Below are 27,636 nucleotides of genomic sequence, written 5' to 3' on the forward strand. Positions count from 1 at the left end.
TTTGAGGACTGTACTCTGTTGTCCACTCTAATTATTCCCTCTTTCACATATTATACATTATCCATCTCTCCCTATAACTTACCCCTATTTTTCTCAGAACTTCGAACATCTTGCACCATTTTACATTGTCGAATGCTTTTCCAGATCGACTTATCCTATAAACGTGTCGATTTTTCTTTTGTCTAACTTCCACTATCAACTGCAATATCAGAATTGTTTTCCTAAACCCATGCTGATCATCATCTAAAATTTTCAGTTTTCTTTTCCATTCTTCTGTATTTTTGCCAGCAACTTGGATGCATGAGTTGTTAAGCATATTGTGTGATAATGCTTGCACTTGTCAGCTCTTTCAGTCTTCGGAATTGTGCAGATGATATTTTTCTGAACGTCACCCGACTCACACATTCTATACACCAACGTGAATAGTCATTTTGTCGTCACTTCCCCACAATGATTTTAGAAATTCTGATGGAAAGTTATCTATACTTTCTACCTTACTTGATCATAAGTCCTCCATAGCTCTCTTAATTTTTGATTCTAATACTGGATCCCCTATCTCTTCTCTGTTGACTCCTGCGTCTTCTATCGAATCCGATAGGTCTTCCCCCTTACAGAGGCCTTAAATGTTTCCACTCCACCTATCTGCTCTCTCCTCTGCATTTAACCATAGAATTCCCATTGGATCCTTAATGTTACTACTCTTGCTTTTAATTTCACCGAAGGTTATTTTCACTTTCCTATAAGCCAAGACATCTTTTTCGATTTCTTTACATTTTTCCATTCAGCCATTTCATCTTAGCTTCCCCGCACTTCCTATTTATTTTATTCCTCTGCTACATTTGTTTCTGTATTCCTGAATTTCCCTGAATGTTTTTGTACTTCCTTCTTTTATCAATCAACTTACGTATTTCTTCTGTTACCCATGGTTTTTTCACAGTTACCTTCTTTGTATATACATTTTCTTCCCAACTTCTATGATTGCCCTTTTTTAGAGATGTACCTTCCTCTTCAACTGTACTGCCTACTGAGCTATTCCTTACTGCTGTATCCATAGCCTTAGAGAACTTCAAGCATATCTCATCAATCCTTAGTACTTCTGTATCCCACTTCTTTGCGCATTGCTTCTTCCTGAAGAATCTCAAACTTCAGCCTACTCTTCATTCCTATTACATTGTGATCCAAGTCTATATCTGCTTCTGGGTACGCTTTACAATACAGTAACTGGTTTCAGAATCTCTGTCTGACCATGATTTAATCTAACTGAAATCTTTCCGTATCACCCTGCGTTTTCCAAGTATACCTCCTCCTCTTGTGATTCTTGAACAGAGTATTCGCTATTATTAGCTGAAATTTATTACCGAACTCAACTAGTCTCTCCCTCATTTCTTGTCTCAAGCCCATATTCTCCCGTAACCTTTTCTTCTACTCCTTGCACTACAATTGCATTCCAGCCCCCATGACTATTAGATTTTCATCTCCTTTTACAACATGTGTGATTATTAGATGATAATTGCATTATGTGGAAATGGTATACCTGTAAGACTAATTAAAATCATTTTTCCCATCTGACAGGCCACATGTGAGGTCCCTGTAAGTACTTTTAACACTTCCCAGAATAACGGCTTGCCAACAAACAATTAACAGCCATTTTCTACACGCAGATCACTACCAAGGGCAGCAAACTTCTATAGAGCCTTCAGTCATTCCATTACGCAGTCTAATGTGAATAAAACTGGCATGTCTGCAATAATATTCACACAGTCACTAATTAGGTATTGCGAGCATGTCATTCTAGCAACGGAGTACTAGTCTACTCTCATTCTAAAAATATATAAATAGTTTTCTCTATGTAATCCTCCCCCTCTGTCACTGAGGGAGAGTTATACACTGTACCTGTTTTATTCCACATGTTTTTACTATAAACCCACAGATAGCACCAATATATTTTTACAATCGGTACGATTTTAGTTTATGCTCAAAGAGGATACACAATTTTTTTATTGTAATACTTCATTCCTTTATTTGTTCATTTTTTATGTGACAATAGCTAGATTCATACCTTTTGACATGTTAATGCTGCTTTATTCCACTTGTTTAGACTGTAAACCAAGAGATGACATTAATGTATTTATACGAGTCGTATAATTTTTGTTTGTGACTAGAGAGGGCACACCAAGTTTCACTGTGTTAGTTTTATTTCTTTACATTTTAATTATGTTAGTACATTATTTTGACATTGCACTTTTCGTGTTGTAAGAAATTTTAAATGGATCTTCTTCCATTAGTTTGTAATGCAAAAATACAGGACACACTATCATGTACCTACTATCACTGGCTAGGCTACACTTATGGCCCAGTGTACTATTCATTGGCACCTTGATAGAGTGCACCACGTGGCTCTGACTTCACAATTTCTTCCTGTTCAACCATTTAAGCAATGGCTTCAATTCATGTTAGATCCTTGTATGGTCTACATCAACCAATATTGTAACAATATGAGAGAAGGAAAGTTGCTACTCACCATATAGCGGAGATACTGAGTCGCGATAGACACAATAAAAAGATTCACACAATCTAAGCTTTCAGCCATTAAGGCCTTTGTCAGCAGTACACACACACACACACACACACACACACACACACACACACACACACACACACACAGCGCAACTAGCGCGCACGTCTGCAGTCTCAGAGAGCTGAAATTTAGTGTAGTTTCAGCTCTGAGACAGCAGACGTGTGTGCAAGTTGCACTTGCGTGAGTGTGTGTGAGCGCACGTGGCCGAAAGCTATGATTGCGTGAATCTTTTTATTGGGCCTATCGCAACTCAGCATCTCCGCTCTATGGTAAGTAGCAACTTTCCTTCTCTGGTATTGCTACATTCCATCCTGGATTTTCCATTGTTCGATTTCAACCAATATTGTTTACTACATGACACTCTGGACTGATGTTGCCTGCCATTATACAGTGCTTATGTTTGCACTTACGATACGTTGTCACCTGTCTTACACCTGTTCCTGGTTCTCTTGTTCTGTAATATTTAGCAATTAAGATGATATAGTTGAAATCTAGATCCGCAGTACTAAAATGACCGATTCTGCAATCCACTGCTGTTCTTTTCTCCACCGTCTATACTCAACAACTGCTGCACACAAGGGAATCATATGGATTCCAATCTGATTAATTTAGTTTTTGTTCATCAAAGTAAGAGGATGAACAAATATCAGCATGCCACATTCAACATCAAGGATGAACTGTCACTAAGGAATTAAAATCAAACAATGAGACTTTTCTGAACTTTCCACAGTAGTCTATTGTGTGCAAGTCTCTTCATCTCTACATAACAGAGACAGACACACATGCACATGCACACTATCCTCAGAATCACAAAAGCCCTATCTGAAAGGGGGATGCAGCTGAACTTTAATAAAGATCATCCAAGGGGTGTGTTTATGTGCAATATAAAGCAGATGTTGCCAATGCACCTCAGTGTCGAGGTGGAAACAGCTAATGGGACGATAGTATAAGACAGCCTATGTTCAGCTGAGCTGTGAACCAGATGATGCTCTTATGCCAGGAAATACCAAATACTTTCACTGCATAGAGTGCCCTTCCTTCACATTCTGCTGTTGCCACATATTACATTTCACTTATTTCACAAACTTCATTGTCAAATCTATCGAGACCAAACATTTCTTAATGCCTCATGTAAACAAAATGGTGGACGTAAATAACAAGTCAAAATCAAATTGATGTAAAATACACGGCATAACGAGAATAATCTCTGTGTCACATCACAAGCAAATCTAATCTAACCTCGACCTCTGCTGGAGACCAGTCTGTCAGCACAACTTAAAAATCAAAGAACAAATATTGTCAGTTTTGTCTACTTCTGTTTGTGAATGCACGACGTCCTGCCCCACATCATTACATCACAAGTCAAAGCTGACATCTGGTATTGGGATCTTCAACTGACTCCACTGTTAATGTCAAAATGGTTATTAACAAATTCTGAAATGGTTATTAACGAATTCATTTCAAATGCTGTTATACAGACTGATTTTTAGCACTGCATGAGATTCAGGTTGAGTCAGCAGGTTATGGTCTCATTGAGAGTTGGTGAAGCCAATGAATGTGAATATAGATTCAAATATGAATGTGAAGTTTTCATTATCTTTATACAAATCACCCGTTCCACCACCTAGATTTGCTATGATCACCTGTGACAGACATTCCAAACATACACTTCAAGTTAAAAGGAATTAATGGATACCAAAAGTTTTACACTGTATTCTATAGTGCCATACAATATAGAAATTAGAAAGCAATATTAAATTAAAGATATTAAGTAGCAATAAACTTTCAGAAATTTAAAGAATATCAGATATGAAAAGAATGAAACAAACTGTGCATTCCATTAACACCAGCTGGAGATTGTCTTCCTTGAACGCGTTCCTTCCATTCTTCTCATACGCTGACCAAATGTTGCTCGCAATTGCCGCTGTCACTCTTGCATCCCTGTCTCCATAGCCACTGTAGGCCAGAAGAGCACCTTCATGGTTCAACAGCCTGAAACACAGTGCAGTGTTGGAGAAGAAATAAAAAGCAACAGTAACCAGCTTTTTTTTAAAAAAAAAAAAAAAAAAAAAAAAAAAAAAAAAAAAAAAAAAAAAAAAAGGGGGGGGGGGCTGTTACCTAGAACTATACATGAAAATACATCTAACTGTAAAAATAAGATCATTTATAATGTGCTTGCCACTTACTGACAAGACATTCAGTTTTTTTTTTCCTACCTTGTTGTTGGTACTGCTGACATTGCTGTAAATGTACTACGTGGATGTATAGGAGCTGATGAGGTGAACACCAATACACCACAACAGAAGCTATAGCAAAACGACCAATACTATACTATCAGTCACCTTCAATATGGAAAACTGAGTTATTTGCTACATGCACCTGTGACACCAACAGCCACAGAGTGCCATGCTGTACTTTCTGCACACAACCTAAGCATGAATCTTTAGAACATTTAATTCAACGTGAGTGAAACCAAGTAATAATTGGATTCATTTTGTCTGCTGCACGCATTGCTTTAAATTCTATTTTTTGTTTTTTCTCTAACCATCTCAGAAAGAATCAAGATCAGGATTTCTTTCTTACTTACTTTTTAATTGTTTCAGTTAGCTTTTAACCTTTTCTTCAATCTTTTCTGGTGGTAGTAATTTCGCATTTACTGTCAGTACCTGATGAACTGAAGTACTCCTTGAAAATAAATAAATATCCCAAAAAATAATAGTGGAGATAGCCGTACCGTAGGTGCAGCCACAACGGAGGGGTATCTGTTGAGAGTCCAGACAAATGTGTGGTTCCTGAAGAGGGGCAGCAGCAACAGTCTGGATGATTGACTGATCTGGCATTGCAACACTAACCTTGCTTTGCTGGTAGCTGAAAGCAAGGGGAAACTACAGCCGTAATTTCTCCCAAGGACATGCAGCTTTACTGTATGGTTAAATGATGTCTCGGCTGCAAAATACTAACGTGATTTCTTTACAGACGAATGGTAGAAGCCAACCTCGGGGAAGATCAGTTTGGATTCCGTAGAAATGTTGGAACACGTGAGGCAATACTGACCCTACGGCTTATCTTAGAAAATAGATTAAGGAAAGGCAAACCTACATTTCTGGCATTTATGGAGTTAGAGAAAGCTTTTGACAATGTTGACTGCAATACTCTCTTTCAAATTATAAAGGTGGCAGGGGTAAAATACAGGGAGCGAAAAGCTATTTACAATTTGTACAGAACCAGATGGTAGTTATAGGAGTCAAGGGACATGAAAGGGAAGTAGTGATTGGGAAGGAAGTGAGGCAGGGTTGTAGCCTCTCCCCAATGTTATTCAATCTGTATATTGAGTAAGCAATGAAGGAAACAAAGGAAAAATTCAGAGTAGGTATTAAAATCCATGGCGAAGAAATTGATACTTTGAGGTTTGCCGATGACATTGTAATTCTGTCAGAGACAGCAAAGGACTTGGAAGAGCAGTTGAACGGAATGGACAGTGTCTTGAAGGGAGGATATAAGATGAACATCAACAAAAGCAAAACGAGGATAATGGAATGTAGTCGAATTAAGTCGGGTGATGCTGAGGGTATTAGATTAGGAAATGAGACACTTAAAGTAGTCAAGGAGTTTTGCTATTTGGGTAGCAAAGTAACTGATGATGGTCGAAGTAGAGAGGATATAAAATGTAGACTGGCAATGGCAAGGAAAGCGTTTCTGAAGAAGAGAAATTTGTTAACATCGAATATAGATTGAAGTGTCAGGAAGTCGTTTCTGAAAGTATTTGTATGGAGTGTAGCCATGTATGGAAGTGAAGCATGGACGATAAATAGTTTGGACAAGAAGAGAATAGAAGCTGTCGAAATGTGGTTCTACAGAAGAATGCTGAAGATTAGATGGGTAGATCACATAACTAATGAGGAAGTATTGAATAGGATTGGGGAGAAGAGAAGTTTGTGGCACAACTTGACTAGAAGAAAGGATCGGTTGGTAGGACATGTTCTGAGGCATCAGGGTATGCTATGATGCTCCCTCTGACACTGAACGTATGGTGGTGGGTGGGATACAGATATGGGTCTAGACTTTGCTTGTGGACTAGAATGTCAGTCCTAATCCTCACACAGCCATAATGGACAGTAGTAATGAGCATTAGTAAGAAGGCAGCTTATGTAGATGCAGCTATCAAAATCATGTAATTGGCAGCAATTTTAAGTATATGGCTACTAAATGGAGTACACGTGACTTACAGATATCACAAGACTGCACTAAAACTGTGGATTAGTTTTAAACTTATCTGTAATGCGTTTTGGAGGCACTAACGCAAGTGCTCTTCGTTACATCTGCACGTACTTTCCACAAATCACCATATAGTATGCATTGACAGTAATCCAACTACCGGATGTTAAATTCTGTGAATCCCTCAGTACTACCTGACAGGATTAGGTTATGTACTGCCCTATCCATTCCTTCCTTGCGGTAATCATCAATAACAGCGGAGACACTATTGTGTACTAGCCCTCCAAACAGTTACAAATGTAGCACAGATTTATGCTTTGTGCATTACACTGAAGAAGAGTCTACACGCAAAAGGCAATGGCACACTGTCATATTTCCTTTTACAACACATGCAGGCAGTGTATCACTTACTTCCTACACAGTGACAACAAATTCTGACAATGGCCAAATTTGACAAAATATGTTATCAACATGTTACACTTGCTAGGAGTTTATGAGGTAAACTGAAGGGTCGATTGCAATGGCAAGACAGGGTAACCTGTTCACACATCCGAAACAAAGCATAAGCATCACCTACAGCCAAGACAATGAAACAAATCAGCAGTGGCATGAGAATGAGTTCAACAGGAGTAACTCAACTGGGCATGATAATGCTCTTGCCAAGCAGCCAATCACAATCAACAGGAAAATACACAAGACAATTTAAACAGTTCCCTTCACAAGACCAACAATCATGGGTAAAGCCTCCATTAACTTGGCAGTCTGCAACAGCGGTCGCGCAGGTCAACAGTGTTCACATGCTCGCCTGTGCTCACGGCTGGCTGTAAATCGAAATACTGAATCATTCGGTGTGCGATGTCAGTTTTGATCCACGATATCATCAAAGTAGTGGACACAAGCACCTCATTTTAATAAAACGCAGCAAGTACGATTCCAATTGTGGCTCGTTGCTATTGTAGTCATACAATACTACTTTCCTGTACATTAAAAACAAGTTGCTAATGTTTACACCATTTTGAAGTCCTGTAAAGGTCTGTTTGAACAATTGTACAGCTTTTGCATATGCTACATTAGTGACTCTAACATCTGCAAATGTCTGATGTTACTACTAATACAGTACAGCCTCACTATGAAGAAATACGCAACCCAGTCACATTTTGTTTGACATCAAGTATAATGAGGTGTCTCAAACAGAATTATCAACATACCAACCAGAATGGATTCCAAAAACATCAATCAAGTGAAACCCAAACTGTGCTTCCTCACATGACATACTGAAACCCATAGTTGATGTATTTTCTGACACATGAGAAACATTTTACTCAGTACTGCTACAAGACTTCTTAACACAAGTATTATCATACATAGTGCTACTTAACCTGAACCAGAGTGAGTGTTTTTCTGGAGGAGACTGTGTGATATCTAGGATGGAGAGACATCAACAGAAGTAAATGTAATATCAGATGTACCCCAGAAGAGTGTGTTATGGCCCTTGTTGTTAATGTATTGCATTAATTATCTGACAGAAAATATTAATGAGATACTCAGACTTCTTGTAGTTTTCTACCGCAATGCGCTATTTGAATAACATTGCATTGATATTAAAATTATATCTTTTTCAAACAGCTCAGTTTATGGAATCAATATACTAAAAATAAGAATAATCTTCACAAAGATGGAAAAAAAATGTGTCATTATTCAGGACACACTTCTCAATAACTTATACTGTGCTATAAAAATACTACATAAAAATACTAAAATTTTTAAGTTCGGTTTCAGAGGATCCTAAAGGATTTACGGGTATTGCTTCAGTACTGTGTATGTAGTCACAGGATGTAGAATGATGCTTCCAGCACTTTTACCATTTGACAGATTGTACACGCTTTATCCTGCCTTGTATTCACTAGTCCACATTATGCACCCCAGCAAGATTATTAGATGTTATGATTTTAATACACGATTGGAGCATGTATTTGCCTTGACTATTTTTCTTGCATATGACGAGGGCAATTTATTTCTGCTGATGTTTTATCATCAATACTCGTAACCTGCTTATCATTTATTGGCCAATCTGAAGATGCCTTGAATAAGCTGAAATATCTGTTACTGATGAATAAATAAACAGTAATTTCAACATCACAACTGAGACTGTTCCATTCTCCTCACTGTGTGTGAAGTAACTTAATGCAAGATCTGTCGCATACGTCCTGCCACCACCACATACAGTCACGAACACCGCCTATCACATCAAGGCAGGGCTACTTGTGAAACCAATCATGTGATCTACAAGCTAAGCTGCAACCACTGTGTTGCATTATATGTGGGCAAGACAACCAACAGGCTGTCTGTCCACATGAATGGCCACCGACAATTGTAGTTAAGAAACAAGTGGACCAAACTATTGCTGAGCATGCTGCCAGACATGAAACCCTTCATTTCAGTCACTGCTATACAGACTGTGCCATATGGATCCTTCTCACCTACACCAGCTTTTCTGAATTGTGCAGGTGAAAACTTTCCCTGCAATACATTCTACATTCCCATAACCCTCAACCTTTGTTAGTCACTGTTCTCACCTGTCCCTGTTTCCATTCCAGCACTACACACACGTCATTACACTGCCACACCAGTCTTTATTTCTCTCCTTTTCTGTTATTTCCCCCCACCCCCTCTCCACCTCTCCCCTGCCCACAGTCTAACCTGCAGCACTTCACTGCCACTCCCACCATATTATCCCCCCCCCCTCTCCGCACTCCAGCCTCCTCCTTACCCCCACCCAGTTGCCACTCCCATCATGCACTGGTGCTGCTGTTCACAATGCGGTTTCAATTGCCCGAGACTACAGTCGTGTACGAGAGTTGCATCTGAATGTGCGCACGTGTGTATTGCTGACAAAGGCTTAACGGCCAATAGCTATAATTGAGAGTCTTGTTGCGCCTATCTGCGACTCAGCATCCCCGCTGTATGGCGAGTAGCAACTTTTCTTCTCACAATGTTGTTACATTCCGTCCTGCATTTTCCATTGATTTAATTAGAGTACATTATACAGAGTTCTGTACAACGAAGAGTAATGCCAAAAATTCTGTCTGAAAATTACTATAGTTCTGAAAATGATAGGTCAGCTTCTTCATAAAGTGAACCAAAATGAAATTGTGGCTGGTTGCTTCTCTCTACTATCAATATTCTGTACAATACTGTACTTTTCAAACAGCAACTTTTTCCTATTGGCATAATTCCTAGTTTTGGAAGCACTTATATCAATGCGATTCTTCCGTTTCTCCCGGCGTATTTGTTGCTCGAACAGTCCACGGGTATACTGTCTGTTCATAGTGGCCAACGGGCACAATATTTCGGTGATCAGACATGTCGCCATCGTCAGGTGCGCTGACTAACTGTTCATCAGCGCACCTGAATGTCAACGTGTCTGATCGCCGAAATATTGTGCCCGTTGGATGCTATAAACAGGCAGTATACCAGTGGACTGTTAGAGCAATTATATCAATATTATAACATACTTCCGCTCAAGAGTATGACTACATTACCTTCCGAGATAAGCAGTTAGGAAACAGCTAATGACTGTACATAATCAAGTTGTACTAATTATGGCATTCATTTATAGTCTTCTGTAAATATCTCTGAGGTCTAAGGCATTAAGAGCAGTTTCACATTAAATAATCTGCTAATGAAATTTATCATAAATAATCCATTACAATTTGGAAACAATAGTAACTATACTATAGGGGCAAAAATTTATGATACTCATTATTTAAGCTGTCAGTGTCTCAGACAGTTCAACGTGCAGCCTAAAAAGTCTTTGACCACTTGCCCAATAATAAAACTTACAGTTAGCAGAGCAAATTTTAAAAGGCCTGTTCTGTTGTTTTCAGTCTGATTATGGTTTGATGCAATTCGCCATGCTAGTCTATCCTGTGCAAGCCTCTTCATCTCCACATAACTACTGTTACCTAGAGTGGTTATAATTAAACTTTCAGAAATTGAGCCAGTGTATACACAGAACTGTTTACCGTACGTGTACCCAACTTTGTAGGAATGATGTTCAGACTGTGGACTGTGGGATACGCATTGCTAGTAGGTTAGTGTCATGACTTGCTGTTAGATTGGCGATGCAGCGTTGAAGTAAGCAGCAGTTGTGGAGAGTCAACACAGGTCTGGACAAGGCAAACACGACTGTATTCATAGAGGTGTGTTGCTAAAACAGTAGCAATAATCTTGCTGCTCTTCATGAGTATTGATGCATTGAATACTACACTGACATCCTCTTTCTACACTCCAACTGAAGAACGTTATTTGAAAGTTCGAATTAACTGGTGATTTGGGAACTGCTCTTGGGAATGGCTGATGGCTAATTGTGCCACAGTTTTTTTGAAGACGTGGCTAAGAATGCTGGACACAACACAGAATTTTCAAGCAGTGCACGAGCTGTGTCACGAAAGCTTAACATTCTATTATCCACTGCTCAAAAAGTGCTCTGAAGAATTGCGAAATAGTATCTAGTGCGGTTTCAGGCTTCTGTAGGTGCAGGTGGTTGTCACATTGAACAATATTTGTAACCTATAATGCAAACATGGTACACACTTAACAAATGTTACCCTCTCATCGGGAAACGGATTTTTCCTCTTTTTTCAATGGTTTATTCATTATTTCCTGTTCCATATGTCCTCAACAAGTATTTCCATGAGGTTTCATTGTTATAAAATCACTCTTCTTTCATGGGAGTTCTTTCAAGTTGCTTAAGATTAATTATAGACTTTGGAATCCAGTTCTGTATCCACCTCTGTCTCCCTTGTGGCCTTGTGACATGGTGTACTGTCATCCATAAAAGTTCCATGAAGTCCAAAAATGGATACAGGTCTTCAAGTTTTAAGTCAATGGTCAGTTTAATTGGACCAGAGGACCTGTCCATTCCACATAAACATGACCCACAACATTAAGGAAGTACCACCAGCCTGCACAGTGCCTTGTTGACAACTTCAGGGGGCCTGCTGTACTACAATCGAACCCTAACATCAGCTCTAACCAACTGAAAACAGGACTCATCTGACCATGTAAGTTTTCCAATCGTCTACGATCAACTGATACTGTCACGAAGCCAGAAGAAGCGCTGTAGGCGACATGCTGTAAGCAAAGGCATTCACACTGGTCATCCGACGCCACAGCCCATTAACGTCAAATTTCACTGCACTGTCTCAATTGATACACTCAGTGTATGTCCCACGTTGATTTCCGCTGTTATTTCATCCACTGTTGCTTGTGTTTTAGCACAGAACTATATGCAAATTCTGCAGCCCTAAGTTGTTAAGTAAAGGCTGTCAGACACTGTGTTGACCATGGTGAGAGGTAATGCCTGAAGTTTGTTTTCTCAACACTGTGAGTCTCAGATTATTGAATTCTCAAATGATTTCTGAAATAGGATATCCCAAGAGTAACTCCAACTACCATTCTGCAGCCAAAGTCTGACAATTCCCATTGTCCAGCCATGACCACAGCAGAAATCTTTTCACGTGAAACACTTACGTACAAATGACAGGTCCACCGATGCACTGTCCTTTTATATCTTGTGTACGCAATACTACCACCATCTGGATTTGTGCATATGACTTGCACCAGGTCTGTGTATATTCTTGCGTTTAAGTTCTGTCACCAAACCTACTCCTGCTTTAAATTTATTTGATTCTGTATTTATAATCCTGTTCTCACCTGATGAGAAGTTCTACCCATCTTGTCACCAAACTTCATTAATCTCCATTATATCTATCTTCAATGTATCCATTTCCCTTTTTAAATTTTCTTAACTATCTGCCTGATTAAGGGATTTAACATTCCCCACTGTAATCCACGGATTTGCAGTTTTGTTTTTCCTGATGTTGTCATCCTAAGTACTCCCTACCTGAATATCCAAATGGGGAGCTATGTTACCTCCAGATTATTTCACCGAAGTGAATGCCACATTATTTAACCACACAGTAGAGCGGCACATCTTCCGGAAAAATATCAGCTCCCAGCAGTTCGCAATGCCAGCTCAGCAAGGCCACATTGGTTGATGTTACAACACCAGATCATTTAACCATCCAGACTGTTGCCCCTCCAACTACTGAAAAAGCAGCTGACTTTTTAGTAACCACTTAGTTGTCGAGCCGTTCAATAGATACCCTTCCACTGCAGTTACACCTATGGTATCATTGACATACCCAAGTCACACCACCATGACATAGTTCATTGTTCATGGGAATGGTGACTTACTCCATACATGTACAATCTACTGCAGGTAATGCACACAATATAGCAGGCAAACATGTTCTATTAAATTCGTTCTTTACTATTAACATGAGAAGTGCAAAGACTGAAATGTAAATTGATATTGAAATTTATAGCACTGTTTTATATGGTGACCTGTGAATGGCCAGCACACAGCGCTGCACTGCAATACAAATATACCAGTAGGACCTACACAACATGTGTCAATTTGTTTCACACCATTGCAACAGATATTGTGCATATTCTTCATGGAACATTTAATTAAGTTACCAAACAATATATAGTCTTGGCAGCACATATTACTGGATAATGTAAAAGCTGTGAAACCTCTTGGCCACTAGATCTGGCAAAAAAACACATGACCCAAGAATGTGGAAAAGTTTTCTATACCATATAACTATTATGGATCAAGATGTACAGGTAACACAGCATCTCTTCCTAATAAACTCGTTAACAGGTCCGTCACTTGCAGATTACTGGTGTGACAGCAATTAGCAGGTTACCTACGGTACGTTCTACTACTCTAGAAGAATGTGGTTAGAATTAGCGTACCAAGTGCGAAAACCAGAAACCATTTAGCATGAAATTTACAACTTAAATAATGGAGTGCTAAAGAGTTCTATTATAGCACAGCTCTGGCCAAGGGTCATTCCCTGTAGCTCACATGAGTTACATAGCATTTGTATTTTGCAACAAAGGTAGTCAAACGTGTTACGTTACTATCAACAGCACAATTAGTATATTCTAGTCTCTTTCCTAAAATAAATATAACAGGAGAACCTGTAGAACTTTAGGATCTTCTTCGAGATAAGTTTAAAATAAGAAGTGTCCTATATCCTTGTAAAAAGAGATCTACAGATGAATAAAGCTACTACTACTACTACTACTAAGCTAGCTAGCTAACTAACTAACTAACTCACAGCGTATTCTCCACTCCACCGGTATTTGCCTGGCTTAAAACCTGCGTTAAAGCTTTAGGTTTCAGCATTTTTGTATACCGCTATTACATCTCATACACAACTGGATTTGTCAATCACCAAACATAACCGCGTGACTTTTATCTCGCAACCGATGTCAAAGATATCGCAATACTTAGTTTTTAATAGCATCTTTGTTCGACGCACTCGGTTGCTGAAGGATGTTAACGACGAAGGTACTGAATTGCTTTCCACATGGCACCGTTGATGGCGCTACTGTGCTGCTGTGGCGTTAGTCATGTGTTAATTATTATTTTTATAGACACAATTTACAGTAAAGTACGTTCCTTTCAATTAAGGATAACCTATATTAACACTTTTCGTGAGCACACATTTAAGAACATTTTCAGATACCTTACATATATGTGTAACTGATTTTGGTGTTGATACTTCACTACCGTAAAGTTGTAAACTATCGCTGAAATTCAAACGGCTGTTCATCACTAAGGTACGCTGTTTAAAGACTGAATGAAACTACTTGTAATGGTGTGTTGTCAGTTCTGTAGTGCCTGATAAACCGCACAGGTGTTGATTTGTACGTGCTTCTGTTTCTTTTTATCCGCACTTGCTACTCTTCAACGGAAAATATCTGTCGTGAATACCACAGCATTCGCATCATGATGATGGATGATGACATTCAAAGTGTGGACTCACCAATGACGCCAAGTGCAGCGGCAACAATGATGCTTCCAGCTGATCTTATGTCATCTCCAGGAGCATTTCCCACAGCTCTTGGAAGCGGAGCCAACGTTCTCAGACAGCATCCAGCGATTCCTCCAGCGCCTCCCGGGCAGTCGAAGTATGCCCAGTTGCTTGCAGTTATTGAAGAAATGGGAAAGGATATCAGGCCAACTTACGCCGGGAGTAAGAGTTCCGCAGAGCGACTGAAAAGAGGAATAGTCCACGCACGAATCCTCGTACGTGAATGCCTGATGGAGACCGAAAGGAGTGCGAGACAATGACCCACGGGAATGCCGGACGTTTCATTTGATGCTGTGTTACACAATTTACTTGAAGAATACATGCACAAAAAGTAACGTGCCGAGGGATTACAATTACCAATATAAAATTGTTTTGAAGTGGAAACTTTCCTGTATTTGTTACTGCTTTCAACGATCACATTCGAGCGATATTATTTTGCGTACTGTTACTTAGTACATATTTAGTTTTCTCATCAGAAAGCGACAATGTTTCAATTACTGGTTTTACGCGGAGTAGAAAAAAAGAGGACGAATAGTTGTGTGTTGCCCTCCGAAGGAAACTGTTTTACATAAAGGAAGCAATGTGTGATTTGTGAAATCTGTTCCTAATGCGAAAGTAGCATTAAATTTCCTAGCCACGAAGGTAGTAAATATATTGGACTTACATAATTTGATACCATAATGCAATGCATGCTATAACATATCGGTGGAAGTTCGTTACAGAAATAACATTATTTTAAGGAATCTCAGATGTGCAGCTGCCTTGTTATTGTCTGACAGTTTGAGTCCTATGATGATAATTATAACAATTGCAGTCTGTGCATTTGTATCATATAATATAAATGTATGTATATGCTTCTCAGAATTAGGGAAATAGTAAAGTTGATACCGCTTAATGTATAATTTAATTTTGTGCTGAAGTTTCATATGATTCAGTCAGCAAACAGTATGTAGGCGGGTATCAAATGTGTGTGTTTGTGCCACATAAGTGTATTTTGTAAATAGATCTCTTCTTCAGGACTATGTGATTTAAGTTTACTTCCTGTGCTGCATAAGGGATTTGGGTAGTTGTTGGATCCAGAAAATGAAAAACTACTTTATAAGGAGAATTTTAAAATGATATTACAAGATGAGTGATTTACTAACATGATTGGACAGTTGGTGCAACACTTATGTCCTTACTAAGAAAGACTTAATAGGGTAATGTTATGATTATTTACATATATTACTGTATTTAATTGTATTGGTGTTTTCTGCAAGCAAGCAAAGCAGAGACTGTTCACAAAAATGACTTCATCACAGGGCAGGCTTTTAGTAAAAAGAAAAATAAGTTGTTTTATTAATGGAACAGTTCATCTTAGATGTCAGTCATTAAACTGCTGAGAATAAAATTGTTCCATTACCAGTTTGTATTATTATGGAATACTGCCAAGGACCAGGCAAAATATGCGGATACTAAGAGCTCTGTTATGCAGCCAAACTGCTAATGTGCACAGCGTGAATTTAAATGTGACTGAGCTCATTCTTATTTTTTCCTATTTTAATATTAAATATTGTCTGCAGTGTGGCATTGTTCATCATTTTAAGACAAAACTCAACCATATCAGTGGTAAGTAGTAGATATTACTAGTTTTTGTCCAAGACTTAAGCTATGTAAGTTGACACAAACATACTATTGATTCTTATGCTGTAAAATTTGCGTCTATTTATAATTACACAAGAATGAAGTCCTGCATTATCCAGATATCTGAGTGAGTCTCTTACATTTTTATTTCTAATTAATGAAATATTGTTTTTTGGGTTGCTTTATGCAGTACGCAATTTAGTTGCCACATTCATATGTTACTTCACATTCCTTCAACTCATACGTTAGTGCAACAAGGTGGATAGAATAGCCATGGTACTGTGAACTTCGGACTCTGCTGCTCATTAATTTTCCAGATAAAACAAAAGTGGCCACGAAAGCCTTAACAATTTTGGGAAAAAAAATCATTGCTGGTATTGGTTAACCTCTTGGATTTATTTGTATTTGAAGTATTAAACAGTATTATGTTCATTTTTCTTCAGCAAAAAAACCTGAGAGTGGTGTAGGCTGCTGAAACTATCTTGCTTGTGCATTCTCTTAACTCGACTTACCATATGATTAGTGGTGTGTGGAGCACCCATATCAGTTCTGCAACTTCTTCATAGTATTTAGAGTAGTACAGCTATTTATATTTGGTACTAGTGTGCTATGTGTTGTCTTAGTGATCACATAACCCATCTCTGCACAGTTTCACATCTACCAGTTACCTGTGGTTCACCCAAACATTTGCCATTGATTACTTTCTTAAGAGCCAGTTTAAAGACAATAAATAAAAGTTCATGGTTTAACTATAGCATATAAGGGATTCTTTAAATCTACTACCTTGCACAATGAACTAAAATTAAGTAGACAGTGAAACATTATCAAAAATAAGCATGTTACATGTGGAGTTGCTTTTGTTTCAAAGCCTGATAAGAGTAAAAACACCCTAACTAGAGAGTTGTGAGATAATAACTCTTCTGCAATTTTGTATCAGGAGAAACTTCTCAGAACCTTGCAAGAAGGAAGAAGGTTGGCTGGGTAAATAAATGTCACTAATGTAGAAATAGTTGTGACAGCTGTGGATGTGATTTCACTTGTGATGCTGCTGTTGAGAGGACAACACTTGGGAACATTTGGTATCTCATAGGAATTGATGAGATTTTGTATTAGTATAAGTAACTTGTCAGTTTAGGACTATATTTAAGAATAGCGGAAAGGACAATAGAGGCAAAAAGAGAACCATATGTATTCTAGTTTACAGGTTAATCATACAACGAAAATAAAAGCAGCAACCAACCTCTCTTAATAATGCTACTTGTTAAGCAGTGTTATCACTTTTGACCTGATAGGGGAGCTGTGCACGTGTAGCATTTCCTTCATCTTGTGCTGAGAATTAGATCTGGTTGTGGCAAAAGTTCCTCGGTGTGGAGGATTTTTTCCCTAGATGGTTGTGCCATAAAAATCCACATCCTTAAGATACTCTCGCTACAGTGAAAAACAACCAACGTCTCTTGTGCAGTATAAGACGCTTGAAGTAAGGAATGTGAATTGTTTGATGGTGAGCTTGTTGGTTTGAAACTGGTAGTAGTATTATTTGCTGTGAATGAATGATATTATTAACAATGATTAGTTGCTGCTTTTACTTTGTAGTAAGAATAACTTGTACCTTTACCTGCCCACTGTCTCACCATATTTTTTGCATTAGTAATTTATTTACTCTTGTTACTGCTGTTGCAGCAACAGATTCTGTACTTTCTATATGATTCTGCCTTTTATGTGATAAGATTTAATTTCTTTTTTTAATCTGCTTACAGTGCAACACATCACTTCATCATATTTTTGTTTCTTTCCACTCATCCCTGCCTGCCATGTAATGTTGACTAGTTTCAATGGCCACTCTGGATAATTTAATATTGTTTCTCTGAGTAAGAATGATTCAACTTGAAAGCTAAATTTAAACCATTTGTTGTGTATAGTTTGCTGTGTACATAAACTATAGCATTTCCTGCCTTATGCTCACCTGCAGCTTTCAACAGAAATTTCTATTTTGCAGCCATTGTTTCCTTTATGAAACGATTAAAAATGGATTGTTAGAAAATTTTATTTCTGTTTTTCAGGTTATTACAGTCTTTCTGTAAATGAAAAATTCTTACGCAGAATTGTCGGTGAGTGCTTATTGTTTAATTGTTTGTTATACATTTTTCCCTGGAAAAACTATGCTAAAATGGAATTGATGGTTTCCCCAAAACAAAATATGAAATTGGATTGCCTTGTTGTCGGAGCAAATGCGTATCCTGGTAGGATTTCATTCTAGTTAACAATGTTAGTTGCATTGTGGTAATTGCATAAAGTTTTTCAAGAAAGGGCACTTCAAATACTGGGATAGGGTGCATCCAGTCCCCATTTTTCTTGTCCATGTGCACACAGATACTCGTCTATGATCTTCAGCGTCCTTTAATATCACTTTTAAGGAGGTGTCTCATTTCTAATATATGTGAAAATTGAATGTGATTCTTTGCATCTAATGAAACTGTAAGCTTTTTAGTGCATAATTTTGTTATTTGGCCTCCTAGTTAGGGTAACTAAAACATGCTTGTACCACAGTATCCACTCCAAATCCCGGTGGTGCAAGACATCCTAACCAGCTACATTTCACCATTTTGGGGAGTAGTATTGTTGACATAAAATTTCTGTTCACCAAACTTTGTGGCAATGCACTGGATTGAATTCCAAACCTTTTGACATACCACCAAGTGAGGGCACTTGACACTGTTGATGGTGATCTTTTCGTTTGGATGGGGACGTTGTGTGGTGGCCCCATTGGTCCCTTGAGAGCGGTAGGTTATGCTGGCGTTGAGTTTCACTAGCTCCCTCGTCTTCATCCACAACAAAAATCAGCAGCACACTGTTCAGTTGCTCATCAGTCAAGTTATACGCTTGACACATCTACATGGCAGACGACTTTATGACAAGTTGAAGGAAGTAAGTGGCAAACCACCTGCACTAAAACCTTTCCAAAGATGGATTGCCACGTCAGACCTGATTACTAATTTTCTTAGTATGCAACTGACTTTTAAATGTTTTGTTCTTCTGTAGCAGATGTGTGGTTAATCTATTTCTGAGAAGAAGGGAAAAATGTATGAGAGAGCCATGAGTGTCATAGTGATGACATTGTTATGAGCACCCTAGCAGTTTATAATGTCACTGCTAAAATAGGAGTGAATGGAATTGGGAGGGTTAGCATTTAGTATTTACTTGCATTGAGAACAATTCGTGGTGCAAAGCAGAATCCATTAGCACTGGTTGGAAATGTTTTCAGTCTGTGCTACATGAACCTTTTGTAACATGAAATGAGAATATCCTTTAATCATCTCAACATTTTTTACTTATTAAAGAGTTTCGGATACAGTGGATAAGAAGTTTCAAGAGCAGAAATGTAATAAAGTGTCTTTCTAGAATAAAATTGGTTAGTCTAGGCTACCTCATGAGATATGCCAAACGTTAATGCCTTAAAAGTTCAATTTGTCTCTTAGAAACAAAAAGGAAGCGGGTGAAGGAAGCAAAAGGCAAGTTGTAGTTTATTCCTGAAGAGAATTTTATATATTTTGTGTGCAGTTTTTTGTGGATTGTTCTGTAGTTTGCTTTCAGAAACCCGCGTATATGCAAAGTCTTTTTCCACAGTGTGATAATATTTTTCTAGGTTTTATGTCTTAATAGGAATTGTAAATCAATGAAAGCTACAAAACAAATACTGTTTGTTCTTAGAGCATGAGTGGAGTACTGTTTTTCTAAAATCAAATGTGACCATTTAAATGCATTGTGCTACTAGTTCCTTTAAAAACTTGAAGATTTTTTGCAAATTAAAATTAAATGGAAAAAAGCATTCAGAATCCACCAGTTACAGCTGCAGTGTTTAAGAGGAAGGGAAGTCTTCGGCTGTATTCGAAAGACTTGAAATGTTTGTGTATTTAGTATGTGGAAAAGCATCAGCAAGTCCTGTTAGAAAGATGTGTGGAAGTTAATATAGCACTATTTTTCCATCATATTATTAGGGACAGACATTTTAATCACCCTTGGCAGATCTACTCATTGCAGAAATTTGTTTTGATAGCAGTTTGTGAATCATTTCATGGTAAAGGTGCTTAAGTCATAAAAGAGGGCATTTATTGTAATTTAATTTACTTGTATAGATGATAAAAGCACTTCATTTACACGAATGTATGTGTAACTTGTTCAGATCCCATTTTTTGTAACTTAATGTGAAGTATCTAGTTCTTCTATGTATACATAATATGTTTGCTTCGATTATGAGAATTATTGTGTATATATGCTCATAATTCTACTATTAATCTATGCAGAAAGCTATAAAAATGAAACTATGACCAAATATGATAGAAAACGTGCCTGCTTACCTGTGACGGTAGACACGTGAAAAAAAGTTTATGCAGATACAGGAAGAAAGATAGTAAATGGTGGCAAGAAATGGGACTAATTGGAATAAAACAAAAATCTTCCAAAATTATGGCACAGCAGGTGAGTGAGAGAGAGTGAACATACTTTCTATGCTGGTGTCTCTTCCTAGGTTGGGTGAATTAGCTGTACAGTTACTTAACAGCCTTGTCATCCCTGACACCAAAATGTGTGTGTGTGTGTGTGTGTGTGTGTGTGTGTGTGTGTGTGTGTGTGTGTGTGTGTGTGTCTCTCTCTCTCACCACTTTGCTGGTTGCAGGTCTAGAAGTGTTTTGGAAGTGCTGAAACTTTGTCTGAAAAACTGAAGCTCTGGACAATACTTTGCAGGGAGGTGATGATTTCTGTGAACAAATTAAAACAGGAGTAAGCAATTTCCAATTGCTCAGTGTTGAATCTTAATAACTTAGAAGTAATATATGCTCACTCTCAAGCTTGAATCGCCATTTGAAGGACATTATTGTTTTGGTGCTTTAAGTAAATTTGTATGCAGGCAAACATATCATTTGAACCATCACAATGGAAATTAAGCTAAGTTCCATGCTTGCGGAAAACAATAATGTATTAAAGGGGTTGACTTATTTGCAAAAATGTAATTTTTTATTTCCCTATATGTTTCACTACATTTGTGGCATATTTAGTGGATTTTTCTTTTATTGCTTCTTGTGTTACATTGTATATGTCCTGTGGCTGTCAAACAAAATCAGCCACAAGTACATATTAATACAGTATTTTTATTGCTACAGTTGATTTGTTCTGAGCTGTACTTGGTTAGTGCTCAGCTGATAACTGTGTATAAGTTTGTACTTTCCTGTTTCATACTCAGTGGAAAATTCTTGTTGTAACTTCATTACTGTGGCTTCCACAAGTTTTGCTGCATATTTACTGCTCAGCCACAATGTTATTGCACTTGGCCGACATAGGAAACAAAGTGAAATTACAGTAGACAAGTACAGTGGTGAATAAGGTAAACACATCACACTGCCAATGCTTACAGATCAGTTGTGCATAAGCTATCGACGCCAGTTCCGCAGCAACTCGTGATAGCCCCCCGCTCCAAGGTGCAGTAATATTGTTATCAAGTAATACCTCATCTGCAACTTAACAACTGGAATTCATCAATTGGTACAAGAAAATGTCACTTTAAATGTAAATGTAACAACACATCTAGCAGCCACATACCAGTTGATTCCAGATCAACTGCAGCAGTGATGAGATGTATTAATATAAGCCTGTGGCTGATTTTTGTTTAACAGCCACAGGGTACATACAATATTAAAAAAAGTAATAAAAAGAAAATTCCACTGAAGATACCACAACTGTCGTGAAACTATTTGTAAAATATGGCAAAGTTGTGTTCTTGCAAGAAGGCAGATGCTTTTAATTTTTTTATTGTGCCTTTTGAAGTACATTATTGGGGTTAAGTTTGTGGAGTACTTCAAATATGGCACCTAAGCACACAAGTTATTTTAAACTTCAATTAATGAACTATATTAATTGATTGTTTTTGTTTTGAAATGTTCTGCCAAGAGTTATCTTCTGGATCCAACATAACATTTTATCATGTAACTTGTGTAGACCATTGACATATGGAATATAGTACAAATACAGTTAGTGATACTGATTTGTATACTGAACAGTTCAACAACATTCAAGAACAGTTTCTTTCATAGATGAAACTGTGCTGTAAATGTGTCCTTTGACAGATCATATGTAGTACAGTAGATTGATTATTGTTACTATTTATGATTGAAAGTATATGAAGTAATTAAAAATCAAATAACTAGAGTATAAAGTAACCATTTGTACTTCTGTTAACGAAACTTAAGATTTTTTTTCTGTCACAAAAATCCAAAAGAGCTTATGGATAGTCATAGAAACTACCATCACTAAATGGATGTTAAGTACCTTTTATTAATTTTCAGGCGGACTTATAACTAAACGCACCTTTGACCAAAATATGGTATTTAATAAATGTATTATAGCGTAACAGTGTAGGAAAAGATTGCTACTTACCATAAAGAAGACACATTAAGTTGCAGACAGGCAAATTTAAAATACTCTTACACAAAGCTTTTGGCCACAGCCTTCATCAGCAAAAGAGAAACACACACCATTCATTCGCACAGGCAGGCACACTTCTGGCCCGAGATGCCAGAGTTGGCAGTCATGTGTGCATGAGGTGTGATTTCTAGTATGTGTGAATGGCGTGTGCTTCTCTTTTGCTGCTGAAGGCTGTGGCCGAAAGCTTCGTGCAAGTATCTTTTAATTGTGCCTTCTGCAATTTAATGTGTCTTCATAATGGTAAGTACCAATCTGTCTTTTCCTACATTGTTGATATTCCTATGTGGAGTTTCCATTGTTATATTATAGCTTAAATACACAGGAAGTGTGAAATATGATCTCAAAACAATCTTAAATAATTACTACAGTAGTTTTTGTGAAGACTGTGAAACTTTTAGTTTGCAGTTTCGTGTTAATTCTGTAAACTTATCCATACCATTGTACTGACTGCTAAATACAAAAGACTGAAATTAGCTTCACAAAATATTTAACTTTACATCTGTCAGATAGTGCAAAGTAACACAAAGGGAATTTTAGTCATGTCTTAACAACACAGTGTGTATGTAACAGCACTGTTGTATACAGCATCAGCACGTTGTAATACACAGGTATTTCTTATTTTATTCTTTAATAATATCACTGATCATAGTTTTTACATCACTTTAGTTTTTATTAGAATCTGAATGAACAACTGTTGCAATCATGTCATTGCTATCAATATTACCAGGACTCCGTACTTTCTATCTACACCTTACTTTATTTAACATAATTATTGTTACAAAATCCTGAAGTTAAGCAAAGAAATGTTAAAATTGATTCCTTTTCCCACTAAATAATAGAGGTTTCTGTTACTGAAGAATACAAACATAATTTTAGTTGAAAAATAAAATCTCAATCTTTCTTCTCTCCGCATCAGGCATAACATGAATAAGGATTCAGTCCCAGCGATACAAATACCCACCCACTTTTTTTTTTTTTTTTTTTTTTTTTTTTTTTTTTTTTTTTTTTTTTTTTTTGCAACTATCATGTTGCTATCGTACAGAAATAGTGAGAAATAGTGAAATATGTAATCGGAACTAAGACTTTTTTTAATTTTCTGCCAAGGTGTAACACACATAATCTGAAATAGAATTATTTCAATCACCAGAAAAATTTCAAGAGCTGTGTCAGAATTGTACATCTTTGCTATTCACGGGAAAAGCAGTCCTAGGTGTGTTTTTATATTGCAAATGTAGGAAGATTTAGTTAGCAATGTGCAGTTAGCGAATAACATACATAAGTTCAAAATACTGTAGACGCTCTTGCTAAATTATACGGTATTAGATCCAACAAATTTTAGTTACTAGCTGTTATCTATAATAAGACTGTGAGAATGTTTTTGTTTGACATCCATCGGCTGCTTTATATATCTTTTTTTAAATAGATACAACTGGTTCATTTTTTGTTGTTGAGAAAACTTCTTTAAACATTCAAACACTTTGTATGTGTTCTTAATTAGCATGAACATTATTGTCTCTGTAGTGACACCAAAAACAGTCCACTGAACACCCTTGTAAAATATCTCTTGCGCCTGTAAAATTCTCACTCTGATGTGTTCTTGGAGGGCAATCTGATTCTTCTTTTATAAAATCCACTAAGAGCTAAATATCAACTTAGTGGAGATTCAGCCTAACAAAGGGCGGAAGGTTGAGAAGCAACATTTAAAAAACAAAAAAATAAATATGAGTTAGTTAATGGTGTAAAACATATTGGTTGGAGTGAGGGGGAGGGGTGGACTCAGTGACCAGTTAGTTTTGTACAGCTTGGTTACACCACAAAATAAAAACTTAATCTGTTTGCTCTCTCTGTCTGCCCTCCTCCCTTTTTGTGTGCGTGTTCTTCAAAACACACGCACACGCCTGCACACCCGTCCTCGGAACTCTTCTGTGTTCTTAGTGCCAGCAGCTATTTGCTTTTCTTTTTTTTCTATCCATACTCCCTCATTATACAAAAAAAGAAATATTTTCATAGTCTGTCTTCAGTAACAGAAACATACAATACGTTGTATTGTCATAGTTACACACTTCTTTTACACTCACTAAATGTAGATACACTAAGTTGGCAATGCTGACCCATAGCCAACAGTCGTATTTTTCAATTCTAGCTATGGATGTAATAAGTGAAGTGAAGTGAAATAGCACTCTAATGTGTTTATGCTGATTAACAAACAATGTATACTCTCTGTCTGGGACAATAATAACTTTTTTGATGCATAAATTTACACTTACAATATCAGTTATGTATTCCTACTAGTATAAGGTATATTTGTGTAAGTGGTAAGAGGCAAATGCAAATCAAACAAATTGCGTATATTATTTATGTATGATAAATTATTACTTTGTATACTTTCAGTGTAACCACTGATTCTATGCTACTATATTGTACTCAGGAATGTATAAAACAAAAACATTTATCAGATTGCATCATATCAGAGGTTGTGTGAAATGTAGGTAGTATTATAGTGAAATCTGTGTAATAATAACAGAAATAGTTATTCCATGTGAATGATGTGTAATCAAATAAGGAGTAAGTATTTATGTGGAATTAGACTGCAGTGAGCTGTGTGTCTGTAGGTGGTAACATTTATATGCAGTCTTTGAACGGCGTCATAGTGAAAATCTAAAATTTCTTATTGGGTTATTGCTGGTGTTTTGTCCATACTTACCAAAATAGTACTAGTCATCAAATGATTGAACATGCTTTGAAAAGATGCAGTTCCTGTCTTTAAAGATATGAATGGCACTGATATATCAGAAAAATGGAATCACTAAACAGATAACATTTTTAAATTTCTGCATTATGCACAGTAACATGTATCTCCAAAGTTTGACTGCTTCCCTGTTACCCAACTGAAAATCAAGATGATGTATTTAGTGCCTCATGTCCTCAGGTAATCTCATTAACAAACTTCAGTACAAAAATTTGTTAGTCATATAATGTTGCTGGAAACACTTTTTCTCTTATTTTTCTCTTATATGAAGGTATCATCCATACATCTTGTGAGCATGTATTGGCACCACTTTATTTGTACACAATATGCTGTGTTGAGTATAGTCTACATTTTGCAGCTAATGTGAGTTATGTGCTATTATTTGTGAATGTCGACAGTTTTGAGAATGTTAGCTACCATAGTCTATTGTTCCTATGGTAAATGGTATCATGCCTTAACTATCATATGATCTAAAAAATCCTATTTTCTTATGATTTTTGTAGCAGAATTAAGCAGCAGACATGAGGCAATCTTAGACACATTTTTGGTGTTATGTTTTGAAGTGATTAAAGCTGAACAATACAAACTTATTTGTGGAAATTTTTATTGTAAATTACCTGCTAACTGTGTAATGGAAATGTTAACATATACAGACAGTATACACACACACAATGCATCTGTTAACTGACTGATTATTCACGAAATATGTTCCTTAAAAGTATCGTGATATTGAGAATAATCAGTTTAATTTATAATTTTTTAGTAGAGATACTCAAATTGTATTTGTAAATGGTTTTGTGATGAAATCTAATGCCAATGTTTGTAGTTTTGCTGAAAGCTATATTATACTATAGTTGAATGAAATGATTGTAGTGAGAATAAATATTAATATAAGAATATCTCCTGTCCTGACTGTAGATTCTAAATGCTGTATACTGTATTTCAATATCTCAGAATGAAATAGTATTTTGCTAGTATTATTGTATTGTATAGTATCTGGGATGAGTTTAATGTTTACCCCCGACAAAGAGATATATGTTAACCTTGTTTCTGACATATAATTATTGTCACTGTGCTTGTCTGTAGGTGATTACTCTGAAATAAACAGTGTTTAAGTAGCACTTTTTGTTGTTGTTGTTGTTGTTGTTGTTGTTGGTGGTGGTGGTGGTGGTGGTGGTGGTGGTGGTGGTGGTGGTGGTGGTGGTGGTTGTTGTTGTTGTCTTCAGTCTGAAGACTGATTTGAAGCAACTCCCCATAGTAGTCTATGTAAAACTACTGCAAGCCACATCCATTTGAGCCTACCTGTTATGTTCATACCTTGGTCTCACTGTCATCTTTACCCACCACACTTCCTTCCAAAACCAGACTCAAAGTTACTTGATGCTGTAGAATGTGTCCCACAAACCTGTCCCTCCTTTTTGTCAAGTTGCGCTGTAAATTTCATGTTCCAACATTTCTACGGAATCCAAACTGATCTTTCCTGAGCTCGGCTTCTACCAGTTTTTCCATTCGTCTGTAAAGAATTTGTCTGTAAAGTATTTTGCAGCCATGGCTTATTCAACTGATAGTTGGGTAATTTTCACATCTGCCACACCTGCTTTCTTTGGGATTGGAATTATTATATTCTTCTTGAAGTCTGAGGGTATTTTGCCTATCTCATACATCTTGCTCACCAGATGGTAGAGTTTTTGTCAGGACTGGCTCTCCCAAGGCCGCCAGTAGTTCTACTGGAATGTTGTCTACTCCGGGGGCCTTGTTTCGACTCAGGTCTTTCAGTGCTCTGTCAAACTCTTCACGCAGTATCATATCTCCTGTTTTATCTTCATCTACATCCTCTTCCATTTCCATAATATTTCCCTCAAGTACCTCGCCCTTGTATAGACCCTCTATATACTCCCTCCATGTTTCTGCTTTCCCTTCTTTGCTTAGAACTGGGTTTCCATCTGAGCTCTTTATATTCATACAAGTGGTTCTCTTTTCTCCAAAGGTCTCTTTAATTTTCCTGTAAGAAGTATCTATTTTACCCCTGGTGAGATAAGCCT

The 27,636-nt window shown here is 37.2% G+C and overlaps 3 protein-coding genes across 6 annotated transcripts in view; 2 read left to right on the plus strand and 1 right to left on the minus strand.

Annotated features, from left to right (window-relative positions):
* Positions 1-14,178, minus strand: part of LOC126161304 (ragulator complex protein LAMTOR2) — a 46,407-nt gene extending 32,229 nt beyond the window's left edge. The window contains exons 1-2 of the mRNA XM_049917058.1: positions 13,990-14,178; positions 4,408-4,570 (exon numbers count right to left, since the gene is read on the minus strand). Of these exons, the coding sequence (XP_049773015.1) occupies positions 4,408-4,570; positions 13,990-14,057 (231 nt within the window). The 5' untranslated portion in view covers positions 14,058-14,178. The remainder of the gene's footprint in view (positions 1-4,407; positions 4,571-13,989) is intronic.
* A 29-nt stretch (positions 14,179-14,207) lies between these two features.
* The window catches only part of LOC126161303 (diphthine methyltransferase), a 161,482-nt gene continuing 148,053 nt past the window's right edge, over positions 14,208-27,636 (plus strand). For 2 of the 4 annotated variants that reach the window (XM_049917054.1, XM_049917057.1), the window contains exons 1-2: positions 14,272-14,494; positions 18,432-18,479. The gene's annotated coding sequence lies outside the window, so the exon portion shown is untranslated. Of the gene's footprint in view, positions 14,495-18,431; positions 18,480-27,636 lie in introns of all 4 variants that reach the window. The other 2 variants (XM_049917055.1, XM_049917056.1) reach the window with 2 other exon arrangements.
* LOC126163198 (cyclin-dependent kinase 2-associated protein 1-like) lies at positions 14,664-15,008 on the plus strand. The gene has a single exon (XM_049920151.1). It carries the CDS (start codon positions 14,664-14,666, stop codon positions 15,006-15,008), a length of 345 nt encoding a protein of 114 aa, XP_049776108.1.

The sequence above is a fragment of the Schistocerca cancellata genome, chromosome 2 (assembly GCF_023864275.1).
Source record: "Schistocerca cancellata isolate TAMUIC-IGC-003103 chromosome 2, iqSchCanc2.1, whole genome shotgun sequence".
NCBI lineage: Eukaryota > Metazoa > Arthropoda > Insecta > Orthoptera > Acrididae > Schistocerca > Schistocerca cancellata.